This window comes from Archocentrus centrarchus, chromosome 16 (assembly GCF_007364275.1).
Source record: "Archocentrus centrarchus isolate MPI-CPG fArcCen1 chromosome 16, fArcCen1, whole genome shotgun sequence".
In the NCBI taxonomy this organism is placed as follows: Eukaryota; Metazoa; Chordata; class Actinopteri; order Cichliformes; family Cichlidae; genus Archocentrus; species Archocentrus centrarchus.
The window spans coordinates 28,279,384-28,305,469 of record NC_044361.1 but is presented as its reverse complement, the minus strand read 5'-3'; the positions used below and the strand labels follow the sequence as shown (position 1 = coordinate 28,305,469).

Sequence of the window (26,086 nt, the reverse complement as noted above, 5' to 3'; positions counted from 1 at the left end):
CATACACCTGTGCACATAAGGTTCCACAATTCACACACTGGGTTTCGACAGGACTCCACCTACAGTTGACCATCCATCCATCCATCTATCCATCCATCCATCCATCCATCCATTTTCTTCCACTTATCCAATTCAGGGTATTGGAGCCTATTCCAGCTGCCAAAGCACGAGAGGCAGGGTACACCCTGGATATCTTGCCAGTCTGTTGCAGCCTAGAGTTGACCATCTAGGTAAAAGTGGGTAACAAAGCAAGAAGGGCCCGAGTCAGGAAGGTGATCAAGAACCTAATGTATCACTCTAACAGAGCTTCAGTATTTTTCTGCTTCCTTTGCCAATCAGCCTTTATGGCAAAGCAGCTACATGGCAACCATGATGAGGCTTTGAGTTAAGTATAGAGTGCTTTAAAAATCATTTAAAGCACCCTGAGGACACAAGGAAAATCACTGTCTGAGCTTAGAAGACACACAGTTGAGCATAAGTCAAAGATATTTTTGCCAAACACCAGTCACTACCTATCCCCTGAGCTAACACCATCTTTGAGCATCAGTGCTGTGCTATGTCAGTGCTCCTTGGCACTGGGACAGAGGTGCTGTTCAGAACTAAAGAAAGGATAAATGTAGCCACACACAGAGAGGAACTTAAAGAAACCCTTAAGCGCTTTGAGTGCTCAGACAGAGTAGAAAAGCGCTATATAAGAACTAGTCCATTTACCATTTACCTTTCCCAGGGTGCATGTCACCTGAGAATTGGACAGTGGTTTAGCTTCGATGATGACCCTAAACAAATGACATTACTGGCGTGACCTCAGGAGTTTCTGACTGTCCTTGAGTGATCCAAGCAAAGATTAGGCTTAAACCACTCAGAATATCTGTGAAGAGACCAGTTCACGCATTTCACACCAAGTCTGACAGAACTCGAGAGGATCTGCCAGCCTGAGTAGGAAAAACTGCTCAAATCCAGGTGAGCAAAGTCTTGAGAGACTTACCAAACCAAAACGTCTCTTACACATTAGTGAATTAAAGGTCTTAAAATTTTATTAAGTGAGTGATTTTTGGGCTTTTAACAAATTATTAAAAAAAAAAACTGAAACCATATGAAGTGTAAGCTTACAAAAAGAAGCTGCCATTTAGACATGCAATTTGATCCATTTTGAAATTGCAATACGAGTGTGCAGAAAGTGAAAGCGTCTTAATACTTTCAGATGTAACTTCGGAAAGTATTCTGCACGTGGTAGCTATATTAAGCCACTGTAACCAGGGGCTGGACAAAGTGCTGCATAGTCACACAGAGTTTATAAATACTATATTTATATTCTGATGCAAACTTTTAAGATTCTGTTCTTCTTTCTGTAAAGCTGACCTTACTGAGTGAAAGGCCCCATGTTGTCTCATTTGTTCTCCTTGTAATCTTTACATTTGTGTTTGTAGTAGAGATCAGTAAGAGGTGAATTTCATATCTCCAAATGAGGTTTATATGATGAAAAAATATGGTGACAGAGCTATCAGTGTTTGAGTAAAACATATTGGGGCTCCTCAAGAAGGAACATTCAGCATGAAAGAGCATGAAATGTAGCTGGAAGGAAAAAATAGATCATAACATAAAAGAGATAAAATCCAAGAAAGAAATCTAAAAAGCTTTTACTGAAATTGGAAATCACCCAAAGACATTAAATGTGCAGAAATATGAAGCAGGGTGCAGGGACAAAAAGAAAGCTAAGGAAAAGCTCAAGAGAAAAGTCATGACTCATAACTGGCAAGTTCTTGTAAATTTCCCAGAAGAGAAATCAACAGACATCATCATGATTAGGATGATGATGACAATAAGCCATACAAGGAGGCCACAACAGTGGAGTCAGACACCGTGCTATTCACATTGAGAATAACCTCAGAAACAAACAGCAGAAGAAAAAGGAGAAAATGGACTAAGAGCTCCACGTGGCCTAACCACACACCAGTCTATCCAAGCTACAGCCTCTGTGCTAGAACCCCTGTCAGCAACCACGTCTCAAGCTTCTACAGGAGCAAGAGGCGGCTCCATAACAGGATGACATGACCTGGACATCTGTTTCAAGTGCTATCAGAGTGGGCATTGTGCTGGAGAATGAATCAACACGGACAGTACTGCTGGTGACAAGCAGGGGTAGGTACAACAGAAACTTGCAACTACTCACACTTGTAACGCAAGATATTCCCTATCTTGACAAATTGAGTTTCTAACTCCTCTGCAGGTTAGTGGCAACTAAGTTCACTCTAGTGGGGCGTGACAAGTTTAGAGAGAAAATTTTACTTTATTGCTTATGTGAAAGGATGAATTTGAGAAAATCTAACTTTTAAACACTTATTTTTGCTGTCTGCCTGCTACCAAATAATTTTATTAGGTTGTGATCTAAGGTGTTGTTTGGGTGTCAAGATTCTGAGTCAGCTGCTTTCAAAAAAGGCCTCAAAGTAGTTAAACCTGAAGGGTTTGAACCTGGCACTCACATTTTCATGACTGATCAGCTGTTATTGATGGAAACTGTCAGCTGGCAACATAGGTGACCTACTTTTGGAGGAAACACCAAGGTCATTACAGTAAAGGAAAACTAACCTAAAACTAAAACTAGATGTGAAAAATGTTTTTAGTTAACTAAAGGAAAAATAAAAAAAATAGATGTTTGAGGGAAAAAATTAACTCGTTAAACCATTTTATGAATTAGAAAAACTAAAATAAATTTAAAAAACAGAAGAAATCTCCTTAGACTCCTAAAACTTGCCCGTTGCATTTGCCTGCCATACAATAATGTGTTTCGCTGCCTGTTGCTGGGGAAGGGTTTCAGAGGAAAATAGATGTTTTGTCTGTGTTTTGTTTCTGTTTACTGCTTGCTACAACACCTGGGTGTGTGTATGCCACGCAGAAACAACATATCCTTTGTGACACACAGTGATCACCTCCATTGAATCTGTTTAGATTTTTAGGTCTGTTGTTTGTGCCATATTTGTGAATGCAATGGATTTGTGTGATCAATGAATAATCAAAAGGGAGGAATGTGATAGAAAATTTTAAGATTCTCCTCTTCTCTGTGTGTGTATATGTATAGTGCTGTGTGTGGTAGGTTTTAGGATCCCAGTGCAGGACCCAGGACAGGACTTTAACTTGAACTCAGCTTTATTGCTGGAAAACCAAGGACAGACTAAGTTGGAAGGGAGCAAGCAGAAAAAACTAAGAACTCACTTGCCGATTTCATGTGAAAATGTTCTCATGTAAACGGGGCCTTAGACAGGAAAACAGACAGATGGGAGGGCACACAGTGGGCAGGAAGCCGAAGGTGATGACAAATGATGAGACAGAGCACTAGAAAAAACACAGACTATATATACACACCCGGGCAAGCAGGTAAATAGGACACACCGGGGAGCACAGCTCAACAGAATCTCACTAACCAAATAAAAGAAGCAAAACAGAGTACAAGGCAGATGACACTAAAGCTAACAAAGTAAAACATGAAGTGACAAACAGAGACCCGCACTAAGACACCTGAACTTGATATGGAGGAACAAGACAAACCTGGGAACACAGAGAAAGAGGCAAAATCAGAAAGACACATCAAAGAGTCCGAAAATGACACATAAGCAACCTATGACTGAAAGAATTAACAATAATAGCGGGCCTGGGCGCAGACAGAAGATAAACAAACGCAGTTCACCAAAGATAAACATAGAGATGAGAGTAGAACAGACTGGACGTGGAACAGAACAAACATCAAACAAGGAACCAAGTTGAGCTCAGAACTAGAAGAAGAAGAAGAAGAAGAAGAAACAGCCTTTATTGTCCCACAGAGGGGAAATTTGGGTGTAACAGCAGCCGCAGTTATTATAAATATAAATAAAGATATAATAATTCACACTATTAAGAAAAGAATATATATAAAATCAACAAACAATATTAACCTTAATACTACTAATAATAATAACACTATATACAATGTGCATGATGCGCCGGACTATTTACAGTATATTATATATTATCCTACATTGTGTAGGCTATTGTGGTTTTTTGTTGGGAGCAGTGATGGTTATAAAGTCTTACAGCTGCTGGGAGGAAGGATCTGCGGTAACGCTCCTTTGTGCATTTAGGATGCAGCAGTCTGTCACTGAAGGAGCTCTCCAGCTCAGCAACAGTTTCATGCATGGGATGGGAGACCTTGTCCATCAGTGATGTTATTTTGGTCAGAGTCCTTCTGTCTCCCACCACCTGCACTGAGTCGAGAGGACATCCTAGGACAGAGCTGGCTTTCCTGATGAGCTTGTCTATCCTCTTCCTCTCAGCTGTAGACAAGCTGCTGCTCCAACATACTGCTGCATAGAAGATGGCTGATGCCACCACAGAGTCATAGAAGGTCTTCAGGAGTGTCCCCTGCACTCCAAAAGACCTCAGCCTTCTCAGCAGGTAGAGTCTGCTCTGACCCTTCCTGTAGAGCGCATCAGTGTTATGAGTCCAGTCCAGTTTATTGTTTAGGTGAACACCCAGGTACTTATAAGAGTCCACTATCTCAATGTCCACTCCCTGGATGTTCACCGGTGTCCGTGTGGTGGGTCTGCGCCTGCGGAAATCCACCACCAGCTCCTTGGTTTTAGCGGCGTTGATCAGGAGGTGGTTCCGCTGGCACCAGTCCACAAAGTCCTGAGTCCACTGTCTGTACTCTGAGTCATCCTCACCTGTGATGAGGCCAACTATGGCAGAGTCGTCAGAGAACTTCTGCAGATGGCAGCGTGGGGAGTTGATGGAGAAGTCTGCAGTGTAGCAGTCTGCAGAAAATAAATCTAAAACTGATGCCCTAAAATCCTGAAAAACATTAAATGTTTTAATAATATAATTTTTTACCCCAACAGAGATATTAACATTTATGGTGATCATGGACTGTCAAGTAGGGTGTATGGCACTGATTTGTAATGTTAGACATCTGTAAAGATGCAACTCAAAATCCGCACAGTATTTAGCAGTTATGGCAAGTTATGCCTGTCATTTTGCATGCTTTCATTTGCAAAAGAAACTTTACATATTTGTTGTTATATCAGTTCTTTTGTTCAGCACTATTTTAGTTCACTGCTGATAGGTGTGAATATATTTTTTGAGACGGTGAGAGGACCAAATGTCACACAGGAAATCCACATAGGTGCTCTGAGTTCTGTTTGTTTACAAGTGAAGCTGTGCAAGTGTGTGTTTTTTTGTTGTCTTGCCATCACTTGGGGGTTTAAAGACAGGGGTTATTTTATGAATTTAATGTGGGTGCAATATATAATGGCAGAACCAAACTAGCATTGGCACTGATGGTTCATTATATCTGAGCAAATTTTTCATTCTTAAACGCAGAACTGAGTCATTTAGAGTGTCAGATGGTATACCTGTATGCCTACCCACTTAGGAATCCTGTAGAGACCTATAGTGGGTATTGAAACTAGCAAGCCTATTTTCACAAATATATTTTCAGATATGAACCTTGTCTCTCCTTCCCATGGCTTATGTGAATCAAAGACATGGTTCTTGCATTACAACGGAAGCACTTTTCAGCAAGTGGCACAGGTTAGTGGCACACTAACCTACAATGTGGCCATATTAACCACTCGAGCAGCCAAAGGAAGAGGGGATTCTAAGCCATTTCTGCAGATGTGCAAGCAGCTGCTAAAGGAAAATCTCGTGAAGAGGCTTATTGAACTCATGTGACTCTTATTTTACATGCCATCTTTCCATCAAAAATTACAGGAAGCTGAGCCGACTGCACTAGACAGCAGATGTGATTTAACCTGTCAAACTGGAAGCGTGATCGCATTGTGCTGTATGACCTGACTCACTACTGCTAAAATCTGAAAACACAAAAAAGATTTTAGGAATTAAAACTACATTTTCTTCTTTCAGTTCCTCAAACCTCCCAAAAACATCTCCATGGTTTCACTGCGGCTTAAAAAAAAGTTTAAAAAAAAAGGGGGCACCCTTATGGCCTAAAACTTCTTAGTGAACAAAACAGTTATGAGTTTCTTAGAGAAAAAAAGGCTGTATTCTGATGTGTTTGGAAATACCAAGAAACCTGTGATGTCATGCTAGATTTTAATGACTTCTGTTTAAACCCTGCTGATTCCAGCATGCTGAATCCCACTGGAAAATTTTACCAAAAAAGTCGTGTGAGGCATGCAATGTGAAAAACATTAGGTAAAATAGTTAATGTGGGTCACAACTGAGTTAGGTGCTTGCATTTCCATCTGCCTCTGAAAAGAATCACATAAGAGCTGCACAACAGACGAGGAAAGGTGTGAAAACAACAGGAACATGATCTGAAGCTGTAAAGGAGAGGGGTGAGGGGAACAGACACTTGAAACCAAGTGCTGTTGCAGGTGTCATGTTTGCATGGTTGAGTGACTGCACACACAGTACTCTGAAAAAAAAGGTGTGAGAAAAATCTTGTGGTTTTGGCGGAAGGTAAAATCTTTGAAATGCTGATCTTGAAAATGAGATAAAGCAAGATTTAACACAGATATGCCATTTATAAAACACTATCAGGTTTCTTTTTGTTAGGACTTTGGATGAGGGTTATCAATCAAGCTGTAGATGTTCATTCATAATTTCAGTTTGTTTTTTTCCTCATTCATTTTGACTACACTGTATTCAAAGAACTTTATATGAATGGTGTACGTGGCTGTTGTGTTTTGGGGCGAGCATACTGCAGTAATAATCTCTACTATTGTTATAATAAAATAAGAGCAAGTATCCTTTGTTTGCATGGCATGCAACATAAAAAGATGAACAGAAAGACTACACTAATTTCACGACTCGTTCATGCAGTTTTGTATTTTATATAGTCTGCTTTTTTTTTATATATATATAAAGTAATAGTACAGTTAGACTTTTCAAAATGTGGCATGGTGGGGCAGTGTGTAGTGGTTTTGCCTCATACCTTGAAGGTTTCTGGTGTGAACGTCTGGTTCATCTATGGCATCTCTGTGGGAAGTTTGTGTCTTTACACTTGCTGCCAATTTAGAGAACATTTTGTTCTAAATTGGCAGCAAATGTGAGTGTGAAACCCTGACTTAAGCTAAGAAGAAGAATGCATTTACAAAACAAATTGTATAGTGGTTTCTGTGTTATGAAAACGAAAAATATTTCAAAGTTTGGGTTTGATGCATATTGTTTATTTGACATGCATTCATTCTAATACATTACTTGTGCTTACTGAGCATTTCTTAATTGCTTTAGCACATTTTAGACTTGTTATAAAGTTTTGAGCACTGAGGCTGCAGTTTGTAAAGCAGTTTGTAAATGCAACAAAACACTAGTACAGAATTCAGTCAAAGCAGTGCAGAAAAGTATATTCGATCAACTCTTACATGCATTTCAATTTGAGTTAAATAAAATGATCAAATTGAATCGAAATATGAGGTTCAGAAATGTATATGATTCCAGTGAATGCTTTACAGTTTGACGGTGTTGTGTGACCACATGCACGTATGCGTAAATGAATAGTTTATACCAAACTAGACAAAAAAATACATTACCAGTCAAAGGTTTGGACACTCACCCATTCACATGAATGAGTGAGTGTGTACTGTATAAATATTAAAAAATCAGACATTGTCGTGTTGATGTTCCGAGGCCAGGAAATGTAGTAATTTCTTAGTAGCTTCTTAAGTTGTCAGTATCAATTCATAATTGCAAATAACAATTACAGCACTCATCACAGTGCATTTCTTTTAAGTCGTATATTTCTTCTAAATGGCAACAAATTCTGAAACATAACCTCCAAACCAAATGAAACTGATGAGTGTTTTCAGGTTTAGTCTGTGATTTCACAGAGATGTTCACGGAAAGTCTACCTTTCTCACTCAGTAAAGGCTTTAGTCATATGCATATTTTCACATTGGTGTAAAGGTCCTTTACTAACATAAGGAGAAGGGCAACAAGGAGAAAACAGTTGTAACGGGGAATTTATAAATAGGTTACATTATCCCTACTGTGGGCTGGATCCAGACCTCTGAAACCCACAGTTAATATATGATGTGAATTTTGAATTGTGAAATTACAGTTTAGGAGTATTTTATAGCTATTTATATGTATAGCTACATTTTTAAATTAAGGGTAAAACTTTATTCTCAGTATCTCGAATGAGGAGGAAATAAGAAATAAAATAGAAATTTAAAAGCAAGTTTTTCTTCACCAGAATTCTTTATCAAAAAAACATTACCAAAAAAAAAAAAAAGATCAGACCCCTTACTGCCAGCTTATGAAAGTTTTCATGCTGTCATAACGCGCAGTGCAAGATGGAGGAGGGTTTTTTTGGTTTAGTCGCTTCAGTCTTTGTCTTATGTCAGCTTCCTCTGTAGTGGGTTTAAATCCTTTTATGAGCACGGCTGGAGGCAGAGCTCCTTTTCACAGGGCAGATTTTTGTGATCTACAATATCAGAGGATTCTAGTTTGGTATGTTTTTATTTTACACCTATTTTTTTAATCATCCTATCCTAGCTAGTTTTCATTTCTCATGCATATGTCATTCTTTAGCATAAAATTTCAGTTCTGCTTACATTAGATTACACACATCACATTGTGCATTTGAACTGCACTGGCCACTCTCTGTACAAACGAATAGGATTAGGTATGCAATTAACAAAATACTAAATGATCACAAATTAAATGTTGATGCAGAATGCTTGCTTTACTTTGTCTTTTTTTTCTTTGCTCATTTGTTTTCCTGTTTGCACACACACCTTTACTTCACAGTAACAGTCCACAGCATGCTAAACTGTGCTGTGGTTTGAAGTGTGACAGTTTGCGTTATATTTTTTTGTCATTCAGTAAGTTGTTGGCATTTCGTTAAGAATAAGGGAGTGAGACAGTAATGGAGGCAGTAAACAGTTCTGAAAGAATGAATAAATGTAATTAATGTTTAGAAGTTTTGCTATATATATATATATATATATATATATATATACACACACAAGCTGACATACATACTAGCTTATTTTTGCTTTTAATTTGTCTAAACAAAAACAATCAAACTCCACAAGCCAAATGGTCAAACCATATTAATAGGGTTTCCTCTCTCTATCCACAGATGATGGAAGGTGAAAGAATTAGTGTGAATGTGGAGGACCTTGACTTGCTTGATTTGTACGAGAACTTTTATAATTACTCATGGAACGACTCTGATGTTGGTTGTTGTGAAGGGGGTGATGTTTGCGACCTGCATGACGGTGTGAATTTTGAAGCAGTGTTCATACCAGTTCTGTACTCTGTGGTGCTTGTTGTTGGTCTACTGGGGAATGGACTACTGCTGGGAATACTGGCTCGGAGTAGGAAAACCTGGAGTGTGACAGATACCTTCATCCTCCACCTGGGAGTGGCAGATGTCCTGATGCTGGTGACGCTGCCCATCTGGGCTGCACAGTATGGCCAAAGTGATGGATGGACATTTGGTACTCCCCTGTGCAAGATCACTGGAAGTGTTTTTACAGTAAGTATTGTGCTGAGGAAAGATGCTTTAAAAATGACTGTATTATATGACGATTCATTTGATAGAGGTTGTAAAGTATTACTTACTCTTCTTTTGTTGATTCCTTTAGATCAACTTCTACTGTGGGATCTTTCTCCTGGCCTGCATCAGTCTGGATCGCTACCTGTCCATCGTCCACGCCACCCAGATGTACTCCAGAAAGAAGCCTTGGGTTGTTCATGCCAGCTGCTTGATGGTTTGGTTCTTTTCCCTGCTCCTCTCTGTCACTGACTGGATCTTTCTAGAAGATGTGTTTGATGACAGACGAGGCAGAAGAGAGTGTATTCACAACTATCGCAAATTTAATGAAACGGAATTAGATTCTTGGAAGTTGGCATCTCGCCTGATTTATCACATAATGGGCTTTCTGCTTCCTTCACTTATCATGATTGTCTGCTACTCCTGCATCCTGCATCAGCTGAGGTGTGGTACTCAAAGCCTTAAAAAGCAGAAAGCTTTCAAGGTCATCGTGGCTGTGGTTGTGGTTTTCTTTCTCTGCTGGACGCCGTACAACATCATGATCTGGGTGGAAATGTTTCATTTTGACAACAGCAATGAAACTTGTTCAGGCACAACATCTCTGGAGAAAGCTAAGACAGTGACCACCACTGTGGGTTTCATTCACTGCTGTCTCAATCCTATCCTGTATGCTTTTGTGGGTGTGAAGTTCCGGCGTCAGCTCATGGGCATCCTCAGATCTCTGGGCTGCAAGATGGCAAGTGCCAAACTCCAATCTGCTGTCAGGAGCAGAAAAAGCTCCATTTGGTCTGAGTCTGCCGACACGTCCAACTCTATCGCTATCTGAGAAAGACAAAAACAGCAAATCTGAACAAGCTTGCTTACAGATCCAAACTGACATGCAGACAAAGATATAAACATGAGAACATGCAATGCCCTTTTGTATTATATTGTTGTGTTGTTTTCTGTAGTTCTTAGTGCATCAGTAGTTAAAGGACTGAAATAATTTTATCTATCTTGAACTTGCACCTGCATTTGCTGGAAGCTTATAGTATTTCCTTTTTCTGATTGCTGGGGAGTATTGTACTATAAATAAATAATTTATACTACAGTACTAAAAAATAATTCTCATGTTTTCAAGACAACATGAGAAATATTAGTGTAAAGAACTACTGTTTCACCTTAAAAGGTTTTAAACAGCATGTATTTTATGTCACATTTTTTGTATATATTCATGTTTTTTGAATCAAATGTTCAAATTCCAAATAAATTTTATTAAACATAAGCAAGTCTACTTCTAACATTACAGCACACCCACAGTCCCATCACAGGAATCTTGGGTAATTATTCACTGAAATTAACTTACTTGTTGTCAAAGCTATGCAAGGAGTTTTGGAAATATCTATCAAAACTGCAAGACAGTTAAAAAAAACATCAAACAGTTGGTACATTCCTTTGATCAAGTGTACCAGGCGCCAGGTTTTAAGTTTCTATTTGAAATCTGTCGACTAGTATTTTTAATTTTCTTAATTTGACAGAAAGATGGCAGAAAAATTAGTCTTTCTTCTGAAAACAACCTAAAATTTGAAAGACGTGATTTATCACAATTATTAGTCACAAAGAGATAACGCATATAGACTAAAACCCCAAACCTCTTTTAAATGCCAAGAAAAAAAAAATCTGAAACGCAACATCCAAACCAAATGAAACTGACAAGCGTTTTCAGACATACTGTCTGATGTCACAGAAATGTTCACGGAAAGTATGACTACCTTAGTCACACACTAACCGTATAAATGATTTTTTATCATGTGCGTATCTTTACAGGTCCTTTATTATCATAAAGAGAAGAGCAACAGAGATTTTTTTTATTTTTATACAGTTTTACAGGGAATTTATAGGTTAGGCTATCTCTACTGTAGGCTAATTCCAGACATGTGAAACAAAAAAGTTAATACATTAAGTGAATTGAAATTTTAGTTCAGGATCATTTTATAGCTGTATCAAAATATGATAAATAGACTAGCTCTTACATTGCACTTTTCTACTCTTACGGAGCACTCAAAGCACTTTACAAAACACGTATGCATTTACCCACTCACACAAGCACTTCCTTCTACAGCTGAGTGCTTACTATCTAACGTTCACACTCTGACGATTGCATCAGAAAGAAACTTGGGGTTCAGTATCTTGCTGAATGACAATTTGGCATGCAGACTGGAGCAGCCAGGAATCGAACCACCAACCTTGCAATTACTAGATGACCTGCTCTACCTCCTGATCCACAGCCACCCCAAAATATGCATTCTATTTTTAAATGTAGGTTAAAGCTTTATTCTCACCATCTTAAAAATTGAGGAAATAAGAAATAAAGAAATTTAAAACAATTTTTTTTTTTATTATCAATCATTAGCAATAGTTTCTATTAATGTCTGTAAAAACATCAAACTCCTTAGTGACAATTACTGATAATGAACACATATAATGTGCCGTGTATGGAGGAGGAGTTTTATTTTTTTTCGGTATGCATGTCTGAAATTTCTTATGTCAGCTTCCTCTTTAGTGGGTTTAGATGCTTTCATCTGAACTGCTAGAGGTAGACCTCTTTTTCACTGGGCAGCTGTGTGATCTCCAATATCAGAGACTTCTAGTTTGGTATGTTTTTATTTTATGCCTATTTTTTCTATTCTTTTCTTTTTTTTTTTTTTTAAATCATCCCATACTAGCTAGTTTTCATTTTTCATGCACATATCATTATTATAGAAATTTGGTCCAACTTACATTACAGACATTGTGTATTTGAACTGCACTGAACCCACTCTATACAAACAAATTAATGAACAAATAACTAAATGATCACAGAATGCTTTCTTTGCTCATTTGTTTACCTGCTTGTACACCCACCTTCAGTTCACAGTAACAGTCCACAGGATGTTAAACTGCGCAGTTGTTTGAAGTATTACAGTGTGGTATTTTACCGTTTTTAGTTATTCAGTAAGTTGTTGGCATTTTGTGAAGAATAAGGCAGTGAGACAGTAATGAATGTGATACTACTCCTTTGAATCATTTACCTTATCAAAAGAATGATTGATTCTTCATGATATAACATCATGATTAAAATTCCGATTAATGTTTAGGAGCTTCATGGCTCCTAATTTGTTGCAAACTGTGAATTTATACATACTTCCTCTTTGATGTGTGCATACAGTTTTCTTCTCCAAATTCTACCACTGAACAAAAAAGGGATGAATATAAAATAAATAAAACAAATAAATAAATGAAAAATAAATCAGTAATATGACCGAAATGTCATAACTCCTTTATGTTGATACAAGTAATTCAGATAACAAAAATAAAATTAGAAACCTTATAACGCAAAGTATTATATACCCAGGTACAGTAGTATTAGTATTTATGTTTCCTGCTAATGCAGCAGGTTTGCTATGCTGTTATAAAACCCTTAGCTGACATACGATCTGCTTAGAATGTGAACATTTTAAGGAAACCTAAAGGATTAAACTAAATACAGAAGAAGAAAACAATGTTTTTGCTTTTAATTTGTCTAAACAAAAAAAAAATCATACATACATGCAAACCTACACACACACACACACACACACACACACACACACACACACACACACACACACACACACACACACACACACACACACACACACACACAGACACACACACACGCAGATAGATAGATAGATAGATAGATAGATAGATAGATAGATAGATAGATAGATAGATAGATAGATAGATAGATAGATAGCGCCACTGTGTGGTTGATAACAACTCCACAAGCCAAATGGTCAAACCAAATTACTGGCATTTGCTCTCTTTTTCTTAAAATGTGAACATTTTAAGAAAACCTAAATTACTAAACTAAATACAGAAGATGAAAACATAATATTTGCTTTTAATTTGTCTAAACAAAAACAATCAAACAATCAAATTCCACAAGCCAAATGGTCAAACCAAATTAATAGGGTTTCTTCTCTCTATCCACAGATGATGGAAGGAAAACGATTACACTGAATGTGGAGGACCTTGACTTGCTTGATTTGTACGAGAACTATTATAACTACTCATGGAACGACTCTGATGGTGGTTGTTGTGAAGGGGGTGATGTTTGCGACCTGCATGACGGTGTGAATTTTGAAGCAGTGTTCATACCAGTTCTGTACTCTGTGGTGCTTGTTGTTGGTCTACTGGGGAATGGACTGCTGTTGGGAATACTGGCTCGGAGTAGGAAAACCTGGAGTGTGACAGATACCTTCATCCTCCACCTGGGAGTGGCAGATGTCCTGATGTTGGTGGCGCTGCCCATGTGGGCTGCACAGTATGGGCAAAGTGATGGATGGACATTTGGTACTCTCCTGTGCAAGATCAGTGGAAGTGTTTTTACAGTAAGTATTGTGCTGGAGGAAAGATTCTTTGAAAATATCTGTGTTATATGACGATTCATTTGATAGAGGTTGTAAAGTATTACTTACTCTTCTTTTGTTGATTCCTTTAGATCAACTTCTACTGTGGGATCTTTCTCCTGGCCTGCATCAGTCTGGATCGCTACCTGTCCATCGTCCACGCCACCCAAATGTACTCCAGAAAGAAGCCTTGGGTTGTTCATGCCAGCTGCTTGATGGTTTGGTTCTTTTCCCTGCTCCTCTCTGTCACTGACTGGATCTTTCTAGAAGATGTGTTTGATGGCAGACGAAACAGAAGAGAGTGTATTCACAACTATCGCAAATTTAATGAAACGGCAGAAGATTCTTGGAAGTTGGCATCTCGTCTGATTTATCACATAATGGGTTTTCTGCTTCCTTCACTTATCATGATTGTCTGCTACTCCTGCATCCTGCATCAGCTGAGGTGTGGTACTCAAAGCCTTAAAAAGCAGAAAGCTTTCAAGGTCATCATGGCCGTGGTTGTGGTTTTCTTTCTCTGCTGGACGCCGTACAACATCACACTCTTGGTGGAAACGTTTCATTTTGACAACAGCAATGAAACCTGTTCAGTCACATCTCTGGAGAAAGCTAAGACAGTGACCATGACTGCGGGTTTCATTCACTGCTGTCTCAATCCTATCTTGTATGCCTTCGTGGGTGTGAAGTTCCGGCGTCAGCTCTTGGGCATCTTCAGATCTTTGGGCTGCAAGATGGCAAGTGACAAACTCCAATCTGCTGTCAGGAGCATGAAAAGCTCCATTTGGTCTGAGTCTGCCGACACGTCCAACTCTATCGCTATCTGAGAAAGACAAAAACAGCAAATCTGAACAAGCTTGCTTACAGACCCAAACTGACATGCAGACAAAGATATAAACATGAGAACATGCAATGTGCATTTGTATATTTTTTTCTTTAAAAAAAAAAAAGAAAAACCTGAAACAGGCAGTGGTTATTGTGTTGTTTTCTGTAGTTCTTAGTGCATCAGTAGTTGAATGTGAAGGGACAGAAGTATTTGCATTTGTTGGCAGCTCATATTTCCTTTTTCTGATTATGGACAGTAGTGTACTAAAAATAAGTCGGGACAACATGAGAATTATTTGTGTAAAGAGCTACTGTTTTACTTAAAAAGGTTTAAAACAGCATGTATTTTATGCCTCATTTTTGTATACATTTGTGTCTTTTGTGTCAAATGTTCAAATTCCCAATAATTTTCTTTTAAACATAAAAATGTTTGTGTTCAATACTTCAGCACACCCACAGGGCAACAGGCCAGCTACAGGTTCTTAAAGTTATACAAGGATCTTTGGAAACATCTAACAAAACTGTAAAAAAAATATTTAAAAAATTGTTACATTTATTGATTAGGTGTTCTGGTCTCCAGGTTACAGTTTCCATTTGAAGCCTTTCGACTAGTTGAAAGAGAAATGGCAGAAAATTTCGATTTTTGTCTTAATTTTGAAAAAACCTAAACTTTGATTAAAAAAACTTGGCAAATATTACTCACATGCAGATAAAACATGTAGACTAAGACCAAAAATCCATCCATCCATTCTCTCCCGCTTATCCGGGGCCGGGTCGCTGGGGCAGGAGCCTAAGCAGAGAAGCCCAGGCTTCCCTCTCCCCAGCCACCTCCTCCAGCTCATCCGGAGAGACCCCAAGGCGTTCCCAGGCCAGCCGAGAGATATAATCCCTCCAGCGTGTCCTGGGTCTACCACAGGGCCTCCTCCCAGTGGGACATGCCTGGAACACCTCACCCAAGAGGCGGCCAGGAGGCATCCTAATCAGATGCCCGAGCCACCTCACCTGGCTCCTTTCGATGTGGAGGAGCAGCGGCTCTACTCTGAGCCCCTCCCAGATGGCTGCACTCCTCACCTTATCTCTAAGGGAGAGGCCAGCCACCCTTCAAAGGAAACTCATTTCAGTTGCTTGTATTCGCGATCTTATTCTTTCGGTCACTACCCAAAGCTCGTGACCATAGGTGAGGGTAGGAACGTGGATCGACCGGTAAATCGAGAACTTTGCTTTTACACTAAGCTCCCTCTTCAGCATGACAGACCAGTGCAGCGTCCGCATCACTGTAGAAGCAGCCCCAATCCGTCTGTCGATCTCCCGCTCCCTTCTCCCATCCCTCGTGAACAAGACCCCGAGATACTTGAACTCCTCCACTTGGGGCAAGAACTGGTTCCTGAGCCGGAGAGGGCACTCCACCCTTTTCCGGCTGAGGATCATGGCCTCAGACTTAGAGGTGTTGATTCTCATGCCGGCCGCTTCACATTTGGCTGCGAACCGTTCCACTGCGAACTGGAGGCCACCCCTTGATGAAGCCAACAGGACCGCATCATCTGCAAAGAGCAGAGATGAGACTCTGAGGCCACCAAGGAAGAAGCCTTCCACCACCTGGCTACACCTAGAAATTCTGTCCATAAAAATTATGAACAGAATCGATGACAAAGGGCAGCCCTGACGGAGTCCAACACCCACAGGAAAGGAATCCGACTTATTACCGGCTATACGGACCAAGCTCTCACTGCGGTTGTACAAAGACTGAATGGCCCGCAACAACAGGCCAGACACCCCATACTCCCGCAGGACCTCCCAAAGGACACCCCGAGGGACACGGTCAAATGCCTTCTCCAAGTCCACAAAGCACATGTAGACTGGTTGGGCAAACTCCCATGCACACTTGAATATCCTTGAGATGATAAAGAGCTGGTCCAGCGTTCCGCGACCAGGACGAAAACTGCATTGTTCCTCCTGGATCCCAGGTTCGACCAAACCACCAAATGTCAACCAAAAATGTCTTTTAAATGTCAAATAATTCTGAAACCAAATGAATCTGACAAGCGTTTAGTTTCGGGTTTCACAGAAATGTTGACAGAAAGTGTAACTGCCTTAGTCACACACTGACCCTATATATGCTTTATCATATGCATATCTTCCCACTGGCGTAAAAGCCATTTACTAAAGTAAACAGAAAGGCAACAAGGAGAAAGAAATGTTGTGCTGGTGATGGTTGGTGTTGTCAGGCTTCCGGAAAAGCAGGCAGGTGAATGAGTAGGTGGGTTGGGAGGCCGGATAGTGGACAGTGGCTTCCCAGCAGCTGACGCTGACTTTCTTGCGAGGAGCAGGAGCTTCCACAGGACCATAAATACCCAGCATGATCAGCAGATGGGATGCAGGTGCGTGGAAAAGCAATCACAGCACCAACGGCCGCCCTTGGAGGGGCAGGGGGTGGGGAGAAAGCGCAGACCAACCATTACAGTTTTGAGTTCTGGATTTTCAGTTTCTGTTAATGTCTCTGTTGATTCTTAGTTAATTGTAGTTGTTGCAATTTAGAATTTTGCATATCTCCTTAGGGTTTCAATTTTAAACATTTAGTTATGGTGTCTGTTGTATTCCAGTTTGCTCTGCCTTCCCTATGTTTCCTGTGTCTAGTCAAGTCCATGTTTCTGTGTCCCATCTTCTGTTACTTCCTGTTTTAATTTGCTAGTCTCTTATCTTGTGTTTAGTTTTGCTTCTTTTGTCTTGTTTTCACTGAGTGGTTTCGGCCATGTACCATTGTGCTTCTCATTTTTTCCTAATTACCCCAGTGTGTACTTAAGCCCTGAAATTTCCTCTGTTCTTTGTTGCGATGTGCCCCATTGCGGTCCTGTGTTCTCCATAGGTCTGGTCCCTAGTTCCTGCCGAGCTGAAGTTTTTGGGTTTTGTGAACAATTTACATTAAAGCTGAACTCTGAGTTAATTCCTTGCCTCTGGAGTCTTGCACTTGGGTCCTACTCCATTCAGCTCTACACAGCTGAACAAGAAAATGAACAAGACATATGAAACACACAATTTAAAACATGAAATGAAATTAAAGTTTAGTATTATTTTATAGCTATGTAGAAAATATAAACTACATTTATAAATGAAGGCTAAATTTTTTTCGCACCATCTTGAATGATGAGGAAATAAGAAATAAAATCGAAATTTAGAAACAGTTTTTTTTCGTCACAAAAATGCATCATCAAAATGTTACCAGCAATCAATCGCTGGCTAGAACCCTGATGATGAACCCAATGATTTCTGTTAAATATCAGACTCCTTGCTGCCAGCTTCTGAAAGTTTTCATACTGTCATAATGTGCAGTGAAAGGTGGAGGAGGGTTTTTTTTTTTTTTGGTTTGGTTGTCTCAGTTTTCATTTTATGTCAGCTTCCTGTGTGGTGGGTTTAAATGCATTTATCAGCATTGCTTAAGGCAGAGCTCTTCTTCACTGGGCAGATTTTTGTAACCAGAGGATTCTAGTTAGGTATGTTTTTTTGTTACACCTATTTTTTATTTTTATCTTTATTATAGAATTTCACTTTCCTTACATTAAATTACACACACATTACACACATCCACTGGCCCCTCTCTGTACAAATTAATTTGATAAAATATGCAATTAAGGAATTACCAAATGATCACGTATTGAATTTTGATGCAGAATTCTTGCTTTGCTTTGTTATCTTTGCTCAATTGTTTTCCTCTTTGTGCATACCTTTACTTCACAGTAACAGTCCACATCATGTTGAGCTGTGATGTGGTATGAAGTGTGATTTGTGTGAGTTTGCTTTATATATTGTTTGTCATTCAGTAAGTACTTTAACAAAAGGATGATTCATTCTTCATAATATTACATCAAGTCACAGACGATTAAAATTCTGATTAATAAGGAGCTTCACGGCTCCTAATTTGTTTTACAAGTTTCTTCTTGGATATGTATAATCATTTTTCTTCAACAAATTCTACCACTGAATTAAAAAAAACATTAAGTTAAAAAAAACTCCCTTTTGTTGATTGGTACAAGTAATTCAGATAATCAAATATAAAATTACTAACCTTTATTATTTTGGCAAACACTTGGTATTTCACCCTGTGCTTACAGTTAAATATTATTTAGAAAAAAACACAATATTCTTTACCTGTAAACATTTTGAAAGTATTTTCAAATTCTTTGTCTGGAAGGCATTGGATGTCTAATGCAGCAGGTTTGATATATTACAGCTGACTTAAAGTGTGAACATTTTAAGAAAACCTAAACAATTAAGCTAAGTACAGAAGATGAAAACATTTTTTTTTTTTGCTTTGAATTTGTCTAAACAAAAATAAGCAGTCAGGCATACATACAAACAGATAGATGTCACCACCATGTAGTTGAAAGCAATTAAAAGTAAAACGCTCATACCAAGTTAATGGCATTTCCTCTGTTTCTGCACAGATGATGGAAGGTGGTGTTTGTTGTTGGTCTACTGGGCAATGGAGTGCAGTTAGGGGAGGCATTGCCTCCCATCATCATGTCAAGTAAAATATTAACAATGATAAGAGAAAATACATTTGACCACTTGACTGTTCTATAAAACTGTTTTATGAAACTGTTTAGTGAATTATTTCAACCCTTTAATGGTCAAAATCCCGGAATTTATGCATTGCCTGTTCAACACATGGAAGAAATGCGGGATGAGGCAGTGCAGTGCTGTGCCTCACCTCTGGTGGCGCTGTGTCACATACAATAAATGAAGCAGGCGGTTGGCATGCCCATTGCTGTCTCTCTTTATATCTCCAATATACATGTTTGATTACACATGTGCTACACATGCTAATGTTCCACAGTCTGTCTAATATATTGAATGAATGTGTGTGACATGTTTATTCTTTGTGATTGGTCATAAATGCACAGTGAATATACACAGAGTGAGGCAGAAAGTACCGTGCCACACCGATAGGGGGCAGTGCTGTCCCAGCAGCAGTGCTGAGAAGGATAGGTGCATGGACTTCATTTTCAAATAAAGGTAAGATAATACTTTTTTTTTTTTTTTAATTTAGAAAGAGACCCCCCCCCCCCAAAAAAAAAAAAAAAGTTTGACCTTACATGAAATATTTTGTTTTTCTTGCCATCATTGTTGAACAGTATGAAGTTGAGTAAGGCATAATTAATCATTAGCATAATTAAAATTGAAATATAAGCTTCTATTTTGGGTTCATATATGTAAACATCCACTCCAGACGAGTCAGTGCTTCACCCGTCTCAAACCTCACCGCACGTCATTGATTTGGTACTTCCCTGTGCAAGAACACTGGAAGTGTTTTTACAGTACGTATTGTGCTGGAGGAAACAGGCTTTGAAAATATCTATATTATATCATGATTCATTTAGCAGAAGTTGCAAAGTTACTCCTTCTCTTGGGCCTGTGCTTCGAGGTTTCTGACAGTTAGTATGACCTGGGCGTGCTGATTTGTAGCAGAGTTGCGTGTCTCTGGCATTTATACTGGCTGCATAAAGCGGCCCAGACTTGACTAATACTCTGGCAGGGGTATTGTGCAGATTTCAAGAGCATCAGATTGCAATTACATGCGATGTGGAGAAAATGTTTCACTGTTTCCATGTCAGCCCAAAAAATAGGGATTTCCTAAGATTCCTGCGGTGGAAAGATGGGAATACTGATAGTGAGCCCAAGGAATATCACATGCGAGTGCACATTTTTGGAGCGACATCGTCACCAGGATGTACTAACTATGGCATGAAATATCTTGCAAGTGAACATGAGAAGGACTACCCTTTGGCAGCCAGCTTCATTCAAAAAACTTCTACGTGGATGATGTACTAACCAGCATTGATTCAGTCAACAAGGCAAAGCAGCTGGTCTGTGAAGCTCAAAACGTATGTGCTAAGGGGAGACTGCGCTTGCACAAATTTGTGTGCAATAGTAAGGAGGTTTTGAGTGTTATCCCAGAAACTGAATGAGCCAGCAATGTAAAGGACGTCAACTTGAACTAAATTCCAATGCAAAGTGTATTGGGAGTAAAATGGAATGTTGAGGCTGACGTGTTCTCATTCAGTGTACCCCTCAAAGAAAGGCCAGCCACACGTTGAGGAATTCTGGCAACAGTAGCAAATGTGTACGACCCGTTAGGATTTCTTTCGCCCTACACTCTAACTGGGAAGCAAATACTCCAGGAAATGTGCAAACGTGGAGTAGTATGGGACGAACCTATTCCCCCCGCATTGAAGACTCCCGCCTCCTGGTAGATTCATTAGAGAAGATTTGTATGCCAGGAAGAGGTGGTGGAAAGTGCAATATTTGACAGAGCAGTTCTGGAGCAGATGGCACAAGAAATACTTAATCAACATCAGCTTAAGACAACAGTGGCATACACCCAGAAGAAACATGCAAGTTGGGGATGTAGTGATTGTAAAGGAGGACATTGTTCCTAGAAACAAGTGGAAATTGGCAAGGGTAGTTGAATCAACTAAAGATGATGATGGTTTAGTGCGAAAGGTTAAGCTCCAAGTAGGACAAACAGATTTGGGAATAAAAGATGAAGGTTTGAAACAGCTATCGTTTCTTGAGAGACCAGTTCAAAAACTAGTGGTATTAGTTGAAAATGAGTCCTACGTTACAGAAGAGGTTGCAAGGGTCAACATAAACATAAATGTATAATCTTTAAGATTGTAAGTAATTTCACTTTGTAACATAGTATGGAGGCTGATTGTCATTTTATGGAAAATTACCAGATTTAAATTTGTTCAATTCATTGTGAATATAAATCTTTTGTAATTTTGGTGGCAGTGTAGCTGTCGCAGAGGGAAGGTGTTTATTTGTTCATATTTTGTCATTTTCTTTGTAAATCTTGAAAATTAATTTACCTTGTGTTGTATTATTGACATTTGTTGGTGGAGTTGTGTATTGCATGGAGAGGTGATCATGCAGCGAGCTCATGATTAATTGATTGATGCAAGCTATCGGAGGCTACCGACAACACCCAGAAAATATGTTAGTGTTGATTTAAGCTTGAAAAGAAAAAGAACGGATAATATGGGCAATAACTCTCCTAAATGTTTGGGCAGAAGGTGCACACGGTATGTTTATGTATTTACTTTGGATATAAGTTTTATTTTGGTTGTAAATGTCAGTTAATTAACACGTTTATATTGTGCATTCAATATAGTTTTTCACTGTGTTGCTGGCAAAGAAGAGAATAAAAGCTGGTTAACATCAGTTGGAGCATGGCTTTATTCTGCACCAAACAAAAAACCTTTGGGAGCTGTTATACCCCACCTGCCCCTTTCCTTCTGTTAAAATCTATCTGTCTGTCAGCAGGCAGAGGGCGCCCATTACCCCACAAGTGGAGTAGTGCAGTAGGCGCTGCTGCGGCGATCGCAAGGCGTTGGGGGGAGGGGGTGGTCATGTCGCCCATATCAGGAACCGCTACTGCTATGGCTCCTGTTTTGGTTAATGCATTGTTTGCTTCTTTATGTTATGTTTTTAAGTTAGTTTTTCTGATTAGTTTATTTAGTACTTTTCACTTGATTTTAATGAGGCGGTGGTGGTGGTGGCGATACTGGTGGCTTGGGGGGGGTGGTGTACCCCTGTCCAGCCCCCTGCCCCCATTTTATTTGCTGTGCTTCCCTGGGATTGTGGTTCTTCACTCAAGGATGTGGTAATCAGGTGTATGGGTGAATTATTTTTATTTAGTTTCTTGGGAGAATCCTCCTCGCTTGCACTGGTCCCTGGCAAACAGGGACCAGTGCAAGGGATTTTTTGCTCCTTAATTCTTGTGTGCCTTTGGAATTCTCATCCATCCATCCATTCTCTCCCGCTTATCCGGGGCCAGGTCGCTGGGGCAGGAGCCTAAGCAGAGAAGCCCAGGCTTCCCTCTCCCTAGCCACCTCCTCCAGCTCATCCGGAGGGACCCCAAGGCATTCCCAAGCCAGCCGAGAGATATAATCCCTCCAGCGTGTCCTGGGTCTACCACGGGGCCTCCTCCCAGTGGGACATGCACGGAACACCTCACCCAAGAGGCGGCCAGGAGGCATCCTAATTAGATCCCTGAGCCACCTCAACTGGCCCCTTTCAATGTGGAGGAGCAGCAGCTCTACTCTGAGCCCCTCCCAGATGGATGCACTCCGCACCTTATCTCTAAGGGAGAGGCCAGCCACCCTTCGAAGGAAACTCATTTCTGCCGCTTGTATTCGTGATCTTATTCTTTCGGTCACTACCCAAAGCTCATGACCATAGGTGAGGGTAGGAACGTAGATAAACTGGTAAATCGAGAGTTTTGCTTTTACACTAAGCTCCCTCTTCAGCATGACAGACCGGTGCAGTGTCTGCATCACTGCAGAAGCAGCCCCAATCCGTCTGTCAATCTCCCGCTCCCTTCTCCCGTCACTCGTGAACAGGACCCCGAGATACTTGAACTCCTCCACTTGGGGCAAGAACTGAGCCAGAGAGGGCACTCCACCCTTTTCCGGCTGAGTACCATGGCCTCAGACTTAGAGGTGTTGATTCTCATGCCGGCCGCTTCACACTTGGCTTCACACTGCGAGCTGGAGGCCACCCCCTGATGAAGCCAACAGGACCACATCATCTGCAAAGAGCAGAGATGAGACTCTGAGGCCACCAAGGAAGAAGCCTTCCACCACCTGGCTACGCCTAGAAATTCTGTCCATAAAAATTATGAACCGAATCAGTGACAAAGGGCAGCCCTGACGGAGTCCAACACCCACAGGAAAGGAATCCGACTTATTACCGGCTATACGGACCAAGCTCTCACTGCGGTTGTACAGAGACTGAATGGCCCACAACAACGGGCCAGACACCCCATACTCCCACAAGACCTCCCACAGGATACCCCGAGGGACACGGTCGAATGCCTTCTCGAAGTCCACAAAGCACATGTAGACTGGTTGGGCAAACTCCCACGCCCACTCGAATATCCTTGAGAGGATAAAGAGCTGGTCCAGCGTTCTGCGACCAGGATGAAAACCGCATTGTTCCTCCTGGATCCAAGTTTTGACTAACGGACGGACTCTCCTTTCCAGCACCCTGGCATAGACCTTACCGGGGAAGCTGAGGAGTGTGATCCCCCTTTCCCCTCCTGAGTCCCCTGACGGTTTGCCGTCCAAAAGTCTTTTTCCATAGCCTCACCGAACTCTTCCCACACCCGAGTTTTTGCTTCGCCCACTGCCCGAGCTGCATTCCACTTGGCCTGCCAATACCTGTCAGCCCGATAGGAGCCCGATAGGAGCCCGATAGGACTCTTTCTTCAGCTTGATGGCTCCCTTCACCTCTGTAACCACCATCTGGTTCGGGGGTTACCACCACGACAGGCACCAACCACCTTGCAGCCACAGCTATGAGCAGCAGCCTCAACAATGGAGGTGCGGAACATGGTCCATTTGGACTCAGTGTCCTCAGCCTCTCTCGGAATGCTGTCGAAGTTCTGCCGGAGGTGGGAGTTGAAGATCTCCCGGACTGGGGCTTCTGCCAGGCGTTCCCAGCGCACCCTCACAATACATTTAGGTGCGCCAGGTCTGTCCAGCATCTTCCCCTGCCATCTAATCCAACTCACCACCAGGTGGTGATCAGTTGACAACTCAGCTCCTCTCTTCACCCGAGTGTCCAGAAGATACGGCCGCAGATCTGATGATATGATTACAAAATCGATCATCGACCTGCGACCTAAGGTGTCCTGGTGCCATGTGCACTTATGGACATCCTTATGTTCGAACATGGTGTTTGTTATGGACAAACTGTGGTTTGCACAGAAGTCCAATAACAAAACACCATTTGGGTTCAGATCGGGCAGGTCATTCCTCCCAATCACGCCCCTCCAGGTCTCACTGTCATTGCCCACATGAGCATTGAAGTCTCCCAGCAAGACTATGGAGTCACCAGATGGAGCACTCTCCAGCACCCTGCCCAGCAACTCCAAAAAGGGTGGGTACTCTGAACTGTCATTCGGAGCATAAGCACAAACAACAGTCAGGACCCATTCCCCGGCCCGAAGGCGGAGGGAAACAACCCTCTCGTCCAACGGTGAAAACTCTGACATGCAGGCAGCAAGCCGGGGGGATACAAGATTAGCCACCCCAGCTCGCCGCCTCTCACAAAGGGTAACTCCAGACTGGAACAGAGTCCAGCCCCTCTCCAGGAGACTGTTTCCAGAGCCCAGGCCACGCATTGAGGTGAGCCCAACTATATCTAGCTGGTATCTCTCAACCTGTGGCACTAGCTCAGGGTCCTTCCCCACCAGAGAGGTGACATTCCATGTCCCAATAGCCATTCTCGATAGCCGGGGATTGGTCCACCAGGGCCTCTGCCCTGGGCCACCGGCCGACACACACTGCACCTGACCCCTGCAACACCTCCTGCGGGTGGTAGGCCTACAGGAGGGCGGGCCCATGTAACCTCTTCGGGCTGCGCCTGGCCGGGCACCACAGGCTAATGCCCGGCCACCAGACGCTCTCCCTTGTGCTCCCTCCCCAGGCCTGGCTCCAGGGTGGGGCCCCGGTAATCCTATCCCGGGCAGGGTGAACTGTTCTCTCGTTGTTACAGACATAAGGGTCTTCTGAACCGCTCGTTGTTTGGACCGTCACCCAGGACCAGTTTGCCATGGGAGACCTTACCAGGGGGACAAGCCCCCGGGCAACATAGCTCCTGGGATCACTGGGATGCACAAACCCTTCCACCACGATAAGGTGGCGATAAGGTGGCGATTCACAGAGGAGTGGAATTCTTATGCTTTTCCTAAATAAAAAATTTATTATTATTTTTTTTATTCAACCTTGTCTCTTGCCTTGTCTGTGGGCAAACCTGTATGTGTCTTTTTAGTTAAGGAATTCAATTCCATGGGTCAAACTCCCAGGGTGGTGTTAGATTAGATTAGATAACACTTTATTAATCCGTTTAGGAAGATTCTGTCGAGGAAATTAAAGCTCCAGTAGCAGCGTTTACAAGTAACATAGGCACACAAACACAGCAGAAGTCCCAATAGGCAGAATAAATCAATATATTGATCAATTATTAAATCATTTACTAATAGGGACCTAGAAGCAAGAGACATAATATTTAGTAATCCACATTTAAGTGTTTTATTCTTTGGTGCTGTTGAGGATGCTATACTCTTTGTGAATGTTTATGCTTAAATTGTTTTTGCAGATTTTTGGTGATTTGAGAATGCAGATCAGTATCTATGGGAGTTTGGGGGGATGACAGGAGGAGAGAAGCTGCAGAGAGCCTGCTTTCTGGTCTCAATACTGGATAGTCACATTTAGGGAAATTTAATAAATTTGGCAAAACCTCTAGAAATGAGAACTGCTCCATCTAAAGTAAGAAGGATGCCATCTCTCCTGACAAG

At 41.1% G+C, this 26,086-nt stretch overlaps 2 protein-coding genes and 1 pseudogene across 2 annotated transcripts; all 3 read left to right on the top strand.

Moving 5' to 3' along the window:
• The first annotated feature begins 8,311 nt into the window (after positions 1–8,311).
• On the top strand, positions 8,312–10,679 carry LOC115794715 (C-X-C chemokine receptor type 3-like). The gene is made up of 3 exons (XM_030750354.1): positions 8,312–8,442; positions 9,077–9,475; positions 9,585–10,679. The coding sequence occupies exons 2-3, from the start codon at positions 9,077–9,079 to the stop codon at positions 10,317–10,319; spliced, it is 1,134 nt and encodes a 377-aa protein (XP_030606214.1). The 5' UTR covers positions 8,312–8,442; the 3' UTR covers positions 10,320–10,679.
• Positions 10,680–11,221: 542 nt separating this feature from the next.
• On the top strand, positions 11,222–15,123 carry LOC115794206 (C-X-C chemokine receptor type 3-like). Its single transcript, XM_030749583.1, has 3 exons — positions 11,222–11,234; positions 13,490–13,887; positions 13,998–15,123. The coding sequence occupies exons 1-3, from the start codon at positions 11,222–11,224 to the stop codon at positions 14,727–14,729; spliced, it is 1,143 nt and encodes a 380-aa protein (XP_030605443.1). The 3' UTR covers positions 14,730–15,123.
• LOC115795132 (C-X-C chemokine receptor type 3-like) overlaps positions 12,051–26,086 on the top strand; it is a 41,212-nt pseudogene continuing 27,176 nt past the window's right edge.